The 18,348-nt window shown below is 39.7% G+C and overlaps 1 protein-coding gene across 1 annotated transcript; it reads left to right on the forward strand.

Annotated features, from left to right (window-relative positions):
* The first annotated feature begins 1,534 nt into the window (after positions 1 to 1,534).
* On the forward strand, positions 1,535 to 17,624 carry Ac13E (Adenylyl cyclase 13E). The gene is made up of 4 exons (XM_017609876.1): positions 1,535 to 1,815; positions 12,593 to 13,741; positions 13,805 to 13,905; positions 13,969 to 17,624. The coding sequence occupies exons 1-4, from the start codon at positions 1,568 to 1,570 to the stop codon at positions 17,127 to 17,129; spliced, it is 4,659 nt and encodes a 1,552-aa protein (XP_017465365.1). The 5' UTR covers positions 1,535 to 1,567; the 3' UTR covers positions 17,130 to 17,624.
* The last annotated feature ends 724 nt before the right edge of the window (positions 17,625 to 18,348 follow it).

Here is an 18,348-nt window from a genome sequence, read left to right on the forward strand (position 1 = left end):
GTTTACGATGTACGATTTCTTTTTGAAGGCTTCTTTCTTAATGGCGAAGTGCAATGGCGGCATGCTTAATAGCACCTCGAGGACGGCGACGGGAGAAGCCCTCACCGCGTCGGTGATACCCGTGCAGTGCAGCCTTGGGGTTCGTTAAACTGTAAAGATTTGACATCCGTTTTCTTCACGAGAGATGGGTAACATATGAATAATACAAATGATCTGGCTTTTGCTTTGTTCTCACATACGGTTTTAGGCCGCCTCCAAATGGCTAGTGGATTTTATGAGAAGCCTTTTCATGACAGAATTTCAATCGCCATTTCCAGCCAAGAGGCGACCGGACCCGAGATCGAATCCTGGTCCTACGGAGCGGTAGCAAGAAGCCACAACGTCCAATCGTCAATAGTTACACCCAGTTATTTTACTTCGATACTTCCCTTTACCTCTGCTAGCAATGGCGAACCTCCGAGGGTTTCTCATAAAAAACGATGTGCCTTCTGGTGGCGGTGTCTATGTTGTTAGTACCCTGCTCAAATAAAAGAAATTTCTTTTTATTTCCATAGCCAAAATGTAATCTAGTCTTTAGGCAAATCCCCTTAAAAATTACTGGAGATCACAGTTAAATATTGTTAGTAGCGCCCAGCGTATAGATGTGCTTACATTCGGTCAGCAGATTCCTGGAGCAACCAATATCGAATTGTGAGTTTTTATAAACAGAGTTCGACTCTTCACAAACAATACCCAACCTGAAACGGTAAACTTAAGATCAATAACTTGTTTCAAATGCTTATTATCCAGCATATCCAAATCGATTCCAGCTCAATATTCGCTACACTAGGCGCAAATAAAACCCGAAGTAAATTGTCTCATCCACGCCTAAAAAAAAAATAATCCAGTACTTGCCAAATTTCTACCGACTACTCTTTGTCGCGCCACACTTTGATTACGCTTCAAATTAATTGCTTGTATACATTATATTCAAAAGTAGGAGGAATTGACTCTGATAGCAAGCGATTGGGAGAAAGTCAGCTACCACATATCCACACTTCCAGCAGCGATTCCACATCGTCTAACACAATTAACCAGCAATGCCAACATTCTTATTCACACACACGTACACCAATTCATGTATGTATAAGCGAGTGTAACATGGCATTTTAGCCCACCTGCCAATGCCTGCGGCACCCCACTGCTAGGACAATCACTATGCCATTCAGACGCATGCAGACAGCGAATTCGACGTAATCACATTTCCACTACGTTGCACAATTAAGTTTAATTTAAGTTTCGTTAGTAAAGTAAGCCGTTAGACGATGTTTAGTTTCGTTACGGCTGCAGGCGTCAGTGCTACAATGAAAATTATTTGTATTTTAACTACTTTTTTGTTCAATTCCCTTCGGTGGCGCTTTCCCTTATGCGCATTTCAACTGAAGTGCCTACACTTGTAAATACCTAAATTGTTTTCCATTTTATTGTTTTTCTCAAATGACATTTCTACTACTAAATTTTCTCTTTCACTTTTTTTTACCTCTCCATCTCTTTGCAGTCACGTCGTCCGTCGGTCAGCTTCACCGCCATGCCTCCCGGCGTTCTAGTCAACGATAGTCGCAGCAATTCCACCGACGATATACAAATTGCGTTAGCGCCACACATACAAACGTACCTAAGTCAGACAGGACGACGGCATTCTTGCTGCAGCGTCATGTTGCCGGTAGCATTCGAACGGGCCGCATCCAAATCATGGCTGGATCCGAAATTCGATTCAGCTGTACTGGAGGGACAATTTCAGACTAGCGTATTTCCGCACATACGCATGAGATATAGGTGAGTGAGTGAGGAAAGAAAAGAAAACTTGCCGTAGGTAGGATTTGGAATATGGCATTGCGATTGTTGGCTTGGTGAATTATTGGTTTATTGAATTTGTGGATGTGTGAGTGAGCATGGCAATGGAAGTGATTGCCAACTGCATATGGGTAAATTGGTTTTGAATTCACTTCAGTGTAGCCGTGTGTACGGGAAGGAGTAGAACCAGCAGTGAGGCTTTTTGAAAATAAAGTTCACCGCTGATGCAGTTTTTTTTGTTTTTTTTTATATATTGTAGTTTTTTACCCTACATTTAACTGACAAATTTTCGTTGTTGGCTTTTAAAATGTGTCACAACCGATGTCACTTATCTGCATTGCTACGCAATTATGCTGTGGAATATTTAACTTCATTGCTCAATTACTTTCAACACAGCTGCGTAACTAATGTAACCAGGATACCGACGGTTTCACAAACTTAATTACGCGTTTGAAATTTAGCATTTCATAGCATCGGCAGCAAGAGGGTGGCTTTCCTGGTAGAACGGAATCATGTATGCGTTAATTTATAAATTCACGCTCATTAACGCAGAAAATTAAAATCATTGCCACGCTAAGCACCCATGGAAAATGGTAAATTACATAATTGTAGCATACATAAAGGCGTTATGACAACAGCATGCAACTAATTTTTCTCAAAGTCATCAAAACAGAAATAGTCAACTCAATCGCAATGCTCTTTTTTGTCGCTTGTGTAAGAGAACAGTCAGTCTGGCACTTAAGGTCGAAATATGTAATTCCATAACAGATAAATGATATGCCGTTTTGATCCGAAAATTATAATGATTAAAATAACGAAGTGTGCTGTCTCTCAGGTAGACAGGAAATGAATTGAATACATCCAGCCGGCGACAAAAAACCATAAAAGTCCCTATTTCCAACTTTGTGCAAAAATTCCACAAATTTTGTGTCCCAATTCCAAGTATTTTAATTCGAATTTCTAAATTAATTTTTGTATACAGTTTTGTAGCTTATTAAAATCGTGTATAAAAAGTGCAAGTTAGAAGTTTCTAAAAAATCGCATTGATTTGTGATGATTTTTTATCTGGCAGCAAAAAAAAATTTCAAAAATCAACGCGATTTTGAGAAATTTCAAACTTGCACTTCATTGTACTAGAATCTAATAAGCTATAAAACTGCATACCAGAAATTATTCTAGAAATTAAAATTAAAATACTTGCAATTGGAATGAAAAGTTTATGGAATTTTCATAATTTTTGTGCACAGTCTGAAATTTAGGTTTATACGGTATTTGTTGGATAAAGAGCAATACTTTTATACAAAAATAATGTATATTAAACAAATAAAAGATAAATAGTCAAAAATGTTCAAAATGTTGAAGTGCCATCGTTTGGTCGTGTTCTGTATGTATTACCAGGAAATAATGTTACTCAGACGTGGTGTACCCACAAGTTTGATCAAACTTACGTTTGTAAGACAATTAAAAGACAGTAGGCAATTTTGAATTGAAAGATTTTGTTTATTCTGAACGGGAAAGTCTTACAAAGAAAGCTTCCCTGCCAACTTTCGCGGTGAAAAGCTCTTTTGACAGAAAGCACTCAAGCATGTTCCAAATGGAGACAATCGTAAAGGCCAAGTGAGCAAATCACTAGTTCTTTAATTTAATCTTTTTTCACTTTATTTAAATTTTTTGATTTTATTGTTTTAAAAGAAAAATATAATTGTTTTTTTTTGGTTCCGATCGGTTCGTAGTTGTGTTTTTAAATTCTAATATAAATTATTTTTATTTGCACTAAAGGATGCAAGATCGGATAAACCTATTAGAATTTAAAAACATGTAAAATATAGTTTTTTAAATTACCGTTCATTTTTAGAAACTTACTTTTTAATTTTTTACTTTTATTTTTTATTTAATTTGCTTATAATTTTTTTATTTAATTGTTTTAGAGATAAATATTTTTTCATTTTATTTGATATTTATAAACTTATTTTATTTCCTTTTTTATTTAAATAATTTTGTTCTTTTTTAATTTAATTTTCTTTTGATTTTTCGATTATACGGTTTTAACAAGAAGCCTATTTTTTTCATTTAGTTTTTAGAGACATATTTATTACTTCTTATTACTATATATATAAATTTTTCGTTAAATTAATCTCTTACGTGTTTCCAGTTTTTAGCGTCAAGTTTTTTAGCCCACGTTTTACTATGCAATCTTGGTCTACATTTTGCCGGCGATATTTTTTATTGATAAATATAAAAAAAAATATATATTTATGTCCAGCTTTTAAATAACAAAATAATATTATTCAGTTTTGAAATTAGAGAAAAATTATGCTTGTGCCTTAAATGATGAAAATTATCTCAAAAATATGCCCAGAATTCTTATTGATCACCAAAATTGTGTTTTGAGATGAACCAAAATATCTTCAGCTTTTAAATATAAAAAGTTATGTCGTTTTCAACAGAAAAGTATCATGAACTAAGTTGCATCATACAGTTCATAAAAGGCCACAAGAGAAATTTTTCAGAATTTTCCCTTAAAGATTTATGTACAAGTATAGTACAAGTAAGTAAGATTTAACTTTCATCAAAATTCCGGTGCACCTAAAATACGATAGTAGCCAACACCATGCTGCGTCTTTTAATCGAAGATGTCTGAAATCGTGTAGCATTCCGAGCTACATACATACATACGTAACTACCGCATTGCACGGATCTCACCACTTTTAATGACTCTATTTACCACGTTGGGTGCACTAGGAAACCAGGGCGTATACGTGATTTTATTTATTTCTATTACCGCAGCGTGGAAGTACATAAATACTTTTTTAATTACTTTGTTCACACAAGTATGTATGTAACGGCGAGTTGAAAGCAAACATAATACTCGCTTAAATTTTAGCAGATTTCTTTCAAAAATGTCAGCCGCTTTTTTTAATCTACGCATTTCGTCATACAATAAAGCTACACTCCAAAATGTCAGTGCGAATGTATGCAGGAACGTATGTATGTATGTGTAAATGCTTACCTTTATTCCAAGTTGAAATTTATATACCTTTATAAAGTAATAATGAAGATGACTGACCTTTCTTGTAATCATCGTATAACACAGTAGTTTACACTGGTTTACTAATTCCCTAAAGTAAAATAGAATAATAAAACAGGCAAAATGAGTGCGTTATCCTTTAGGTGTAAATTCATACACGTATAACAAAACGAAATGGGCGCTCACCTACACACACAGATACTGACCCATGAGAACTGCATACATATTTTATTTATGCTGTTTTGAACTTTTAACTTTCCACAGTTGAATTAAGCGCACTTTTTAGCTACGCGATATTTGAACTTAATATAAATTTCATTTTGTTAAGTTAAAAAGCACATTTTTATCACCACAATTTGGCGCTTACTATATTGTGTCCTTAGTACTTGCTGCATTTTCGGGAATAGGGTGTGCTATTTGCTTCATCCTCCGCCCCCCGAAAGATATGCTTTTTAATGTTTAATCCAGTTAATATTAACAATTCAAATGGCATTTGTGGGCCGTCCTCGAAATCGTTGCGCACGCATGTGTTTATTTATTAATGCCGTTCGATTTATTGAGCATTCCCACATCACTCTGCTGAGCACTTAACAAAGCAAATGTTTAATATTTATTGCTCACATGAGCAATTATTATGAGAATACAAATTTAGTTATATAAACAACTATAGCATGTATGTATGTATGTATGTATACGATATTTGTAGAGATATATCTAAGTGGCTGGGCTGTGTATTCTCTTGGGCAATGGTTATACGATTGAATCAGTGGTGAACTGCTTGTGAAATATTGCGTGACACTACTCCATTATATTTATGTTAATGACCTGCTATGAGTTTAATCGATCATTCAAAGAAGTGTTTCATCAGCTTTACTATATGTATGTAGATTTAACGGAGTTAAATACGTCGCATTTTGACTAGATATTTAAAATATCTATGCCCGTCAGTTAAATTAGTGTAAGTCGACATAGGCCGTTCGTCCTTTAAATCAAAATTTCATTGAGTTCCCAAACAATATTTTAACGTTAACTAGCCATTAAGTCGTTTAAGATACTCTTTTAATAGCAGCTACAAAAATAATTTGGAACATTAGAAAACAAAGCCAGAACGAATACTTATTTTGAAATTTGGTTCGTTTTAAGATTTTTACTAAGAACATTTCTCTTTAGATCTCTATTACAAATCGTTACCCTTATGCCAGAATCATGAATGTGCAAATTTATCAGTTTTGGGTTATGGGGCTAACTTGATTAAACTTTGGATGTTCTATCTTATACCAAAACCCAAAATACCTTGCGTATACGAAAACCACATATTTTACAATTTTAATTGCATAAATATAGAATTAAGTCTCTTAAAAAAAACACTTTCAAACTTGATTTCCCAAAATTTTCATTTTTACACATGCATGGTTTTGGCATAAGGGCGACGATATGTACAGTAGTTGATATCTATGATTAAACGAAAATCTTTTCAATAACAAATAATCACTGCTCGTGGATTTGTTTAGTCTTTCGATAATTTTTAGTCGTCTTTATTGAGGTTTAATTTTTTCGAATATACAGTGGGGAGCAGTGATGGGTACAGGGTGATTTTTGTTTAATATTTCCAAGCTTTTTAAAGTAAAAATGTTCTCATTATTTTTTCATAAAAATATGGTTCATGCTGTATCCATAACTATATAAATCAAACTTTCAAACTTAATACAAAGCTTATAAAAATTTCAAAATTTTCATTAAAAATTTTCAATCTGATTCTTTAGAAACTTTTTAATTAGCAAATTTATAAATTTAATAATTTTAGTATAATAAGTTCAGGTTTTAAGCGGCTGCAATTTTTATTTTTTTTTTTTTTGTTGGTGACGGCATTTTGCACTATTTTGCATACAAACATGAACTTCTTATAGAAGAAAACGCGCAAGACCGTTTGCAAAGAAAGTTTAAAAGAATCAACGCCGATTTTTAGAAATTGCAATTGTTATATGAAAAAAATCCGCAAGAAATATTTTTGTTTTGACCAATCTAATGTACATACTTGCGGTACATTTCTATTATGGCCATTTTCCATTTACTTATTATGACTGAGAATAGGATCGAAAGGGGGTTATTCGCAGCTTCTCATCACACAAGTTACAATGGCATCATTCCAGCTAATTGAGTTGACTCCTTGAGAGGTAAAAGCTAGATCACAGTATTCCTTGATATCGAAGGAGTCTTCAACAATGTTAATCCGAAAGCTGCCTTCTCATCTCTAGACCAACTCGGTGTTTGCAACATGATAACTTCTTTTGCGAAAATTGCTTTTGGCTTGGCTAATAACAGCGAAGATAGATGCTCAGACTTATCACTATCGGGCACTCTTCCCTTTTCCCTTATGCGTATTCCCTACGGGCGGGTGAAAAAATTTCGGGCGACAAGACTCGATATCTCAATAAAAATAAAATTGCCGGTAAGGGCACGACTCAGAGAGATGTTATCATCCATCTAAGTACTGTGGCACGTTACCAAGGATAGCCTAGTTGAAAAAAAATTAAAGTTGGGAGGGAAGAAAACCGACGTAAGCACTTGATAATTTCATTATAAGGCTTCTGACGATAACAATTAACCTCTGGTCAGGAGTGCTCAGTAGATTTCCACGATCTTGTGTAGCAGTAGAGGCTTGAGAGTCCATCCCGCAAATTAGAGCTAATTGCCTTTAAGAGTAACACTTTTACCCACCACCAATGCGAATAGCGCCATAGATTTTGCGGAGCATAGTTCTCACAAATCACCCAAATTTTTCTCATCTTTGTTCGACATCGTCGAAATTTCACCAAACGAAAGATTACCTACCCGATTACTGTAGCGTTTTTTCAGGCTGAGGTGATTTCTATTTCTAAAGCATCATTGGTACAGTGTTATACGATTTTGATCCATTGAAAAAAATGTCGCCGATTGTTAAAGCAGCAGAGGAATGTCCCGATCTCTTAATAAAATAGCTGACACATTTAGTGACCATAATATAATAATAGATTGGCGCTTACACAATTTGTTAGTGTTTGGCCGAGCTTCTCCTCCGATTTGTGGCGTGCGCCTTGATGTTGTCACACAACGAGGTTATTGTGTTTTTATGAGATCCTTTTTTTTGGTACCCATGTTAGAACATTTTTGTAGGAGAACTAAATTACTTTCATATAAGCGAGTTCGTTCGCCCTCTCTTGTAATCAGAAAGGCCCTTAAAATGGTTATGGGTTATATTTTTTTAGAAATTTCAAACAATATATTTTTTCCTAAATATCGAAGGGAAGTAAATGAAAAAAATTCATAAGTAAAAAATTTCTCTATCGCTGCACAATGCAATAATAAATAAATAACAAAAAACCGTATAGCAACAACAGTCAGCGTAGACTGCACTTAATAAGTTAAGTGAGCAAATCCTAGTTGACAATGTAACAGCAGTGCCATCAACCTACACAGCACACCTGCCATTCCACGTGTAAACACAAATTTGTTTACTTATTTAGTTATGAATGTGTTGCTTGCTATGCTGCTCAATCACAGCTGTCATTTGAGTGCAGTACAATCACTTTGTGTTGCAGTTAAAAATAGCGAGCGAAATAAGTAAGAGAGTTGAGAGAATACTATAAAAAATAATATAAACAAAACACAAATAATACCTACAGGACTTATTTTAATTTAATCCCTAATCTATTTACAAGCTTTCAACTAATTGTTTGTGTAAAATTTCGTTAGTCCTTTTTTGCACTCGCCTAACATGTTGACATAACCGCACATGCTTTTTATTTGCTACTTTATGCGCTACATTGTCACAGTGCCTTGATTGTTTTCCTTTTTCTATTTTTTTTTTTTTTTTTTTTTGGTTGTGGTCGCAAATAACAAAGCATTATCCTTCACCGCAAGCATTTCCGCAGACCTCCACGAGTGTATTTATTTTGCGTAGCCATGTACGGGCGTATATGTATGTATTTGTTCGGGTATGTTAATACTCCACTACTAATGTAGTAATGCTTTATTTAGTAGCAATAAATTGTGATGTGGACAATTAGTCAAATAGAAATTATCCACGCACCCAAAGGAGAATGAATAACTACGTAAATTACATTAGGAAATGATGTGGCAAGGATAATTATGTAGAATAGGTAGTCAGCGAACGCTAGATAGTGGAGGATATATATCATATACCTACTTAATTGACATATTGCTACATATATGTAATCACAGTACACTTATGGTCATCGTATGAAAATTCATTTTATTTAAAGATAAAAATATACAACAAAAAGTCCTTTCTTCTGATAGCAAAAACAGAAAATTAGTAGTAGAAATTCTCATACTCAAATGGTTTATAAGCTTAGGATTATTTTTCTTATAAGCAGATCAATCATCCTCTCCAGGCAAAGCTGGAGAGACCTGATTGAACTGAATATTAGAACCAGGAGACCTCGCAATCGCCTGTCCGCACTTGCCACTCAGGCAATTAGGGTCATCGTGTGTTTAACTAACGCAAGATTTAGACACCTCAGAATACTTCGACTTTAGCCCTGATAACACGTATCACTGCGTAGCTACTCTGGCACCGATGAGCTCCCCTCACATTCCTTTAAGAGATGAGTGGACGGAAGGCATTAGTTGAAAGGCATTAGTGAACTTTTACGCGGACATGACGAGGCTTAGCGTTGGGCATCCAGATCATTGCAGTACTTTCAGACAGAGTTATCTGTCATCAAAGCAGCAGTGGGTAAGCTGCCTAACTGGACGATGTCGGCAAGCGATATAAATATCAAATCTGATAGACAAGCGGCAATTACAAAGGCTCGCTCAGGGTTATCTCTACAGGGACCTCTCTTACTTTTTCATATGTCTTTGCCCTACTCGAACTAATATGGATACAGAGCCATTTTATATTGCAGGGAATTGCATTGCATATGCACTAACCGGTAAAAGTACCCTAGACTATATGCGGACTACTCTTGGATAAACTCGATTCGGCTCAGCGAACGTAGAGTAAAAACAAGGACTGCAAGGTTTTTCTTACTATGGATGAACCGAAGCCAGTCAGGTGATCTTCTTAAGCTCACTAAGCTGCAACTCTTAATTTCATTGTGGGTGCATTGACAGGGTGGCTTAGTAACGGGTGATTTTTTAAGAGCTTGATAACTTTTTTTTTAAAAAAAACGCATAAAATTTGCAAAATTTCATCGGTTCTTTATTTGAAACGTTAGATTGGTCCATGACATTTACTTTTTGAAGATATTTTCATTTAAATGTTGACCGCGGCTGCGTCTTAGGTGGTCCATTCGGAAAGTCCAATTTTGGGCAACTTTTTCGAGCATTTCGGCCGGAATAGCCCGAATTTCTTCGGAAATGTTGTCTTCCAAAGCTGGAATAGTTGCTGGCTTATTTCTGTAGACTTTAGACTTGACGTAGCCCCACAAAAAATAGTCTAAAGGCGTCAAATCGCATGATCTTGGTGGCCAACTTACCGGTCCATTTCTTGAGATGAATTGTTCTCCGAAGTTTTCCCTCAAAATGGCCATAGAATCGCGAGCTGTGTGGCATGTAGCGCCATCTTGTTGAAACCACATGTCAACCAAGTTCAGTTCTTCCATTTTTGGCAACAAANGGCAAAAGTGTGAAGAGTTACGGCCTTGAAAGATAGGAAGCTATTAAAAAAGGGGAGTGCTTCACGATCTGGGCATCCTTTATACCCTTTACTCATCGCAATACTTCTTCTACATAGATCTAGGTTCCTCAGAAAGTTCAATAGCTCTTTCGGACGTTGGGAGTGGATTTGTTCAATCTGTGGCCACGTTTAGCCTAAACTTCTTCCACTTCTTTTGCAGACTGCGTCACACTCGATTTGTATAAGTACCGGTGCCTCTATGGTCAAGTCGCAGAACCGGCGAAGACCATTCGACCATATCGCCTACTTATGCAGATGTCCTCTTAGTCCGAAGTGTCCTTAAAGGATACCAGTTAATATTTTAAGCCTCTTATTTGAGAGGTTAATAAACTTTTGGAATCTTCTATTGTTAATCCCTCCCCCTTCGCCCAGTAACCTATTCACCCGACGCATTCCCAACGAGCTATGCCAGCTTATATTCCTCCTAAGCTCCTCCCTTAAAATATTGGGTCCTATTCCCAGTAAGGAATAGGGGTAAACTGGAGTGATAACTGGGGCATCTCTTGCGAGAAAGTCCGCCGCTCGTCCTCGCTAACTGGCCAAAGGAGTTAAGCTTCTCAATTCATCCAAGGACTAACATCGATTTGTAACTCATAAGATAGTAGCGCCTTGGGTGCCGCCCCGCTGTCGCTTTCGTTTCTGTGCCCTCTGCTAATATATCGGATATTTTACCATAGAAGCAGAGATCTTGGTCCTGGGTCCAAATATTCCAGCCCCTATTCCTTCTCGAGTTTTCGAGCCGTCCTTGTAGTAGTGCAGCGTGCTATCCTGGAGTAGTCTCTCCACGTCGTAGACGGCCCAGGTTGCTTCGCTGCATATATCTATTTCAAATTTCTTCTCAAGGGCTATGGCTGTACCTATGTCATCTCTAGGGAATAGAGCTTGCAGGATGGAGGACCATACTCCTCGTACATATGACCTTACCTTTCCCAAATCTCTCCCTAGCGAAGCTAAGCAGAATTCTTTGATTTATGGTTATATGAAGGAGCTCAAGTTCGAGGACTATTTCCTGCGCCATCGTCGGACATGTGCGCATCGCTCCGGGTATGCCCTGATAGCAGCTTGCTGTAAATATTTAAACTGGTATATCGATTAAAGGAACAGTTCATGCAACAAAAGTAGGCTATTTAATGGCGACGTATAAATTTAATTGAGGTTATAATACACGTTATCAATATCCGTTTTCTTTTTTTTTGTAACACGCACTTTCTGCAACCTAATAAAATCAACCTCATTGATTAAATCAATGATCACTAAACAGAAGGAGGGAACCACCTTCATCGAATGTAACCGCAAAAAATACTATACGTGCGGTCTTTAAGGACTGTTTTACCAGCAATTCATGCCGTTCATTTTCACTTTTACGTGTTTGCCTAAGTGTCTTCTGTGCGCTCCATGTCTCTCATCCGCATTAAATTGATTTTAATTACGTGGCACGAAATCGTCATTAAGTTGGAAATAAATGCGACGCCAACTCGACACAAACATTCTCACTCAATACTTCACTGATGCTCGCCTTTCGTAAGACATACAAAAATATGTTTTCCTCTGCCTCATACCCCTACTTATTACCAGCTTTGTTTTTTGCTATTTTCCTTGCGCGTCTCTCGCAAGTGGCAAATTATTCGACATTGCGGCAGCAATCGCAAATGACAGTTGGCCAGCGGACACAGCGCTTAATATATACAGCAAAACAAAAAAATGCCGGCAATGTAAGGATATTAAGACACTTAATTACTCGTAAATATGCGCCCACATTGGCGAACTGTTGTTTAACGAGGAAGCAGTGTTTTAGCCAACAGTGTGACGTTTGAGTTTGCTGAAGATATTGGTGTTCACTACTTGCTCTTCTGTGTAATTCACAGACAGATAAGCAAGTTAGACGTAGTTCGAGAACTATACCCAATAAAAATTAATTTGTGTGAGTTTATGGTCCGTATTTTCATTTTAGCTTACCACTAGTAAATGTACCGTATTAATCTCTCTGATACTATCTAAAACGTTTCGAAAATAATACATAAGTCGTGCCCTTTCTATCTCTTCAACAGATTTGCGCTCTCCTACATCTTACTTTGCTCCCTCTCGTGGTTCCTGTACTTTCTGATCGATGGCGGCTCTGAAAATTATTGGCGTCCAATATCCAGTTCCTTCTCAATGCTTTCGCTCATCATAATCGCCGCAATGTCTTTCACGCACTGGGACATGTATCGCGCCTATCGTACTTTCATATCTGCGCTCACGGCCATTGTGCTGTGCGCCTCCTCCTTGGCCTTTGTCATTTTCACGGGACGCGCCTTCAGTCCGCTTGGGCACTTCTCCATTTGCGTCTCAATTGTACTGCTCATTTATACTGCGCTGCCGATGCCACTATGGATGAGTGCTTTCATTGCCGTCGCATACTCGGCACTCTTCGAAGTAGCTTCGCATATAGTGGTGGGCAATAGTGCGACACATGGCGCCGCAACTGAGTGTAATAATAAGATTATGCTGCTGCGCATCTTACTGCACATTTGCGTTCATCTGGTGGGCGTTCACGTGCTGATCATGAACGTGGTGCGCATGCGCGGCATGTTTATGAAGGTCGGCCAAAATTTGCTGGTACGTCGCCAACTAGAGATGGAGAAGCAACTTAAGGAGAAAATGATACACTCGGTAATGCCGCCGAAAGTTGCCGACATGCTACTCAACGAGGGCGGAGCCGCCGGCATTGATACCAAAGATGGCGTAGTGGATCCAGATTCCCACTATGTGCGGCCGCGCACATCCAACGACTTACAGACACTATTTCGTCCATTCCACATGCACAGCATGGACAATGTGAGCATTTTGTTCGCAGATATTGTTGGTTTCACCAAAATGTCCTCCACGAAGACGGCTGAGCAGCTGGTGGAGATACTCAACGACCTTTTCGAGCGGTTCGACGATCTTTGTACACTCAATGGCTGCGAGAAAATCTCTACTCTAGGTGACTGCTACTACTGCGTGTCAGGATGTCCGGAGCCGCGAGCAGACCACGCTATCTGCTGTGTCGAAATGGGTCTGGGCATGATCGATGCTATGCGCTGCTTTGATGCACAGCGTCATGAGGGTGTCAAAATGCGCGTCGGCGTGCACACCGGTACCGTACTGTGCGGAATAGTGGGCACTCGACGGGTGAAGTTCGACGTCTGGAGCAACGATGTATCCTTAGCGAATAAGTAAGCAGTTATGGCAGAGAAAACTCCTACAGAAAGCTTCTCACCTTTTTCTTCTTATTGCAGAATGGAGTCATCTGGCAAGCCTGAGCAAGTGCATATCTCCGAAGAAACCTCCAATTTCTTAGGCGACGCTTATCTACTGGAAGAGGGCGAAGAGGTTTTTGGTACCATCTACTCAATTGACAATTAATTATTTACTTACATACTATATATCTCTTTTTCTGCAGGTCATCGCACCTACTTTGTGGTCGGTCGGCGGAAAGATGTGTCGCGCGCAAACAGTCTGAGTCCCAGCATACCAGGCAACTATAGCGGTAGCCGCCTACAACTGCCGGGCATACCGGGGCAACCTACGCCACTCTCGCTGAGTGCTACCAACATCTCGGTCATTCAACCGAATGTGCCACCCGCTTCGCCTGTTGGTCAACTGTCCTCTTCCCTCAACCCCTCGCCCATACTATCGATGCGTCCGCGTCTCACCTCGCTCAGTATGAAGCTGCGCAAGAAGTCTCAGAGCCGTGAACGCGACATAGAACGAGGGGTAGTACATGCCGATGCATTAGGCGCGCCACCAGTAGTTGTGATTCGCGAGCGACCAAAGATCATTATCACCACAAAGAGTCTACCCGGCAGCTTGGATTCCGCTGACGAAGCGGATAAAGTAAATGATGGCTGTTGTAACGGACTTCACGTAACAAATGGCAGCGCACACAAAGCGCACTCGGCGGAGGAAACCGGACGCACAAAAATTAAATTAAAAGTTTGTAAGGTACCGCGCTTTTTCAAAAAAATCGAGGGCATCGTCAAACACACCGACAAATCGTCTTGCGCTGATGTTGGTAATGGCGGGACGAGCCTCAAGTCTGCGGCAGCAAATAGCGATGAGACAGTCGCGTTCATCGAGCCGAATGGTTATCACCAGCTGTCGGTGGTGGTTGAATCATCCAAGCCCTCACTAACCTCAAACACCCTGGAAATCCCGCAAAAGCCAATGCTGCAGCACGCCGCCACCTCTACGGGCATTTCGCACAACTTTGTGCGTTCCCCGGATGGCAGCTGCTGCTCACCAGGTCAGTTCTCAATGTTCGACGATATCATTGATATTCGTTCCTACATCAGTCAATCACGCAGCGATATTTCACCCTTCGGTCGTTCGGGCAGCTACCGATCCCAATGTGGACGTAGTGGCAAGTCGGAGACTTCACCGGTACCACGTCCGCGTGCTTCCACCCTCACTACTGCGACGGCAGAAAAAAGCAAAGATATGCCCGCCACGCAGCCGCTAATCGTCAGCGGGGTACCATTTCCCTGCGCACTCACAGCGACAGCCAATCACCAATCTGCGCACTCTCGCAACTCGAGTATTTGGCCAGATGGGCTTAGCATATGTGCGTCGGCCACCTCACGCAAAGATTCAGGCATCAAGAGCAATTCGCGACGCTCCTCAATACAACACCAAATATACGCGCTCAATCAATCCGCAATTAGTCAACACCGTGTCTCCGGCTACTTTACCAGCTCAACGTCTAGCATTTCAAACATTGGCGACGCCACCACCTTGCCCCACGTGCCACTCCCACCGATACCACAGCCCGCGCCACAAGTAGCCGACCCATTAGCTGCCTGTCTACAGCAGCTGCGCAAACAGTCCGATCTACAGTTAATACGTTGCGTTCGTGACAACGCTAAATCTCAACGAAGCTACCTGGTGAAGCCGCCGCTCAAACGCTTCAGTTTGTACTTCAAGTCCAGGCAAATGGAACGCGACTTTCGCTCCAAAGCTCATCGCTTTGGCAACGAGAACGAGACTGAAGGTCCACCGACATTGGCGACGCCACGCTATAACACATACATCGATATCTTCATTGGTATTGCAGTGTACCTGTGCATTTCGATATCACTTTTTCTTATGACGCCAAACACCGTCACGCCCAGCTTTCGTCTGTGGGTCTCTCTCTTCACTGTCTTCACAGCCATACAGATTTTTGCACTGTTCTTGTTCACGCGACAAATGTGTCGTCGGCACACACAGGCGCGCACAAAAATCAACGACACGGAATCGTGTGCGGACCGCATATTCGAAGCCATCTCCAGCTGGTACCCGTGGCACATTTGCTTGGCCATACTCATGGCCATGCCGGTAATATTGATAATTGCGAACTTCCTTCTGCTCGATCTTAACCTGCTCGAAGCTTTCGAGTATCACTATGGCTTCCTAATCTTCGTATGCATCGTACATTTCTGCAACTTTACACAGTTGAACTGTTGGATGCGTAACACCTTGGCACTCATGGCGGCCATGTGCTTCGTTGGCATTGCGGTGAGTCAATTGACGGTCTACTCGAATCGCACGGATGCTGCAGAAGCAGCGGCTGTAGCGCAAAATGCAACACGCTTGCCTTTCCCCGGCACCGAGAGTGGCAATTACCTCATCGAGGAGATCAAATGGTTCCAGGACTACCATGTGGAGATTTACTTAGATCTTCTACTCATATTAGTGCTAGTTTGGTTTTTGAACCGCGAGTTCGAGATCGGCTATCGCCTGACCTTCTACGGCAATGCTGTGGCCAATCAGGACAAGATACGCGTGCAAAACATGAAAAATCAGGCGGATATGTTGCTGCATAATATCATACCAAAACACGTAGCCGAACATCTAAAGAATACCGCGAAATACTCTGAAAATCATCACAATGTCGCCATCATATTCGCGTCTATTGTGAACTTCAACGAAATGTACGACGAAAGCTATCTCGGCGGCAAGGAGTACCTGCGTGTGCTGAACGAATTGATAGGCGACTTCGATGAGTTACTCTCTCGACCCGAATTCCGCAGCGTGGAGAAGATAAAGACAATCGGTTCCACTTTCATGGCAGCCAGCGGGCTAGACCCCTCACATCGTGGTGATAAGAACGAGCACATACATGCATTGATGGAGTTCGCCATAGCTATGCAAGAGGTGGTGGACGCTTTTAACAAGGACCTGCTCGAATTTAACCTCATACTACGTATCGGGATGAACATCGGTGATGTGACGGCCGGTGTAATCGGCACGAGTAAATTGCATTACGACATCTGGGGCGATGCGGTTAATGTGGCATCGCGTATGGACTCTACAGGTGTGCCCAACCGCATACAGGTGGGTAAGGAGTGCTTGCCTTTTTTGGAGGATAAGTACGTGTTCGAGCCACGTGGCAGCGTTTATGTGAAGGGCAAGGATCACATGGAGGTATATCTGTATACAGTGCGCAAAGGAGATGGAGGGGAGGATAAAAAAGTAGAGGAAGCGCCGGACAAACTAGAAACTGCGAACGAAACATTAGCGGAAGCCGGTGAAGTGGCTGTGCGAGAAGAGAGCGCGCTCTCCACGAACAAAGAAGGAACTTAGAAACAAAACACTTGCAGTTAGCTGTGACTGGGAAAAGGAAAAGATTATTTTCGTCGAAAATCAAGTGCTGTGATGTGGAATGACTACATATTTGGCGACATTCGATAGTCAGAGGGAACGTGTAGAGGCTAAGAGTATTAGTTTGAAACAACCGGATGTACCCGAGAGCCAGACGAAGGATGATCGCGAAGGATAAGTTAGAGTAGAAAACGAAATGAAACGCCAACGCTTACGATTTCTGGCTAACAGCGAGTCGAAATGTTGTTGTACGTGGGTCCGGGGACTTACACTGCTACGAGTATGGGGAGTGCAAAAAGGTTTCAAAATTGCATTTAAGGATAGATCAAATTTAGTTATTTGGTTCGCTGGAGTGTATAGGCAACTAAATTGTGATAGGGGGGAAAATAGAGAGGGTATAAATCTGCATGATAAAATGTGGAGTGTGGGATTGATGGGTGTGGAAAGAGTGCAAAAATACTTACAAAAATAAATAGATATATCTAGAAGCAATTAGTGCTTTGTTGGAGAATATATGCATGTATATTCATACATACAATCATACGAATATATGCAAGTATATGTATTTATAAGCGTACTGTAGATATGTTTATGGTGAAACTGGTAGCTGGTCTGGAGATAAAGGCATTCGTAACTTTAATTTCTAAAGGCCCTATGCAATCAGTCGTTAACATGCGAACTAAAATTCATTACTACTTATAGTGACTCAAACAAGTGTTCACATAATGTGTTTTTTTTAATTTTCATAATTTTTTGCAAGTTAAAATTTTTGTTTTAAATTTGAAACTTTGTTTAATATGGCTTTGATTAAAGCATGAAAAATATTATCCTAAACCAAAACAAAAATAGTTAGCTTAAGAAACTGTGAATATTTAAAGAAAAATCAACTTGTGAAAACTTTTTTGAGCCTCTGTACCATATGTGTATACAGTGGCGGTCAAAAATGAATGAATGGTGTTTCGTTTTAATATTTACAAAGTTTTTCACGATAAATTTATCGTGATATTTTTTTTACAAAAATATGGTCCATGCTTTAAAAAAACCATATAAATCACACTTTTAAACTTTATAAAAATTCCGAAAACTTTTATCTAAATTTCGAGCCTTTTAACCAGAATTTTAAAAAAAAATGTTGGGTATGCTGTTAACAGCCTTATACAATCTTAGTAAAATAAATGCAAGTTTTGAGCGGCTAAATATC

The sequence above is a fragment of the Rhagoletis zephyria genome, unplaced genomic scaffold (assembly GCF_001687245.7).
Source record: "Rhagoletis zephyria isolate East Lansing unplaced genomic scaffold, Rhagoletis_zephyria_1.1 Rzeph_scaffold_00263, whole genome shotgun sequence".
Lineage (NCBI taxonomy): Eukaryota > Metazoa > Arthropoda > Insecta > Diptera > Tephritidae > Rhagoletis > Rhagoletis zephyria.

What these genes read in the sequence shown, in the direction of transcription:
- Ac13E (XM_017609876.1), top strand. Translation starts at nt 1,568, where the DNA reads ATGCCTCCCGGCGTTCTAGTCAACGATAGTCGCAGCAATTCCACCGAC. An exon ending in CACATACGCATGAGATATAG is followed by an intron (nt 1,816 to 12,592) that starts GTGAGTGAGTGA and finishes TCTCTTCAACAG; the next exon opens with ATTTGCGCTCTCCTACATCT. An exon ending in GATGTATCCTTAGCGAATAA is followed by an intron (nt 13,742 to 13,804) that starts GTAAGCAGTTAT and finishes TTCTTATTGCAG; the next exon opens with AATGGAGTCATCTGGCAAGC.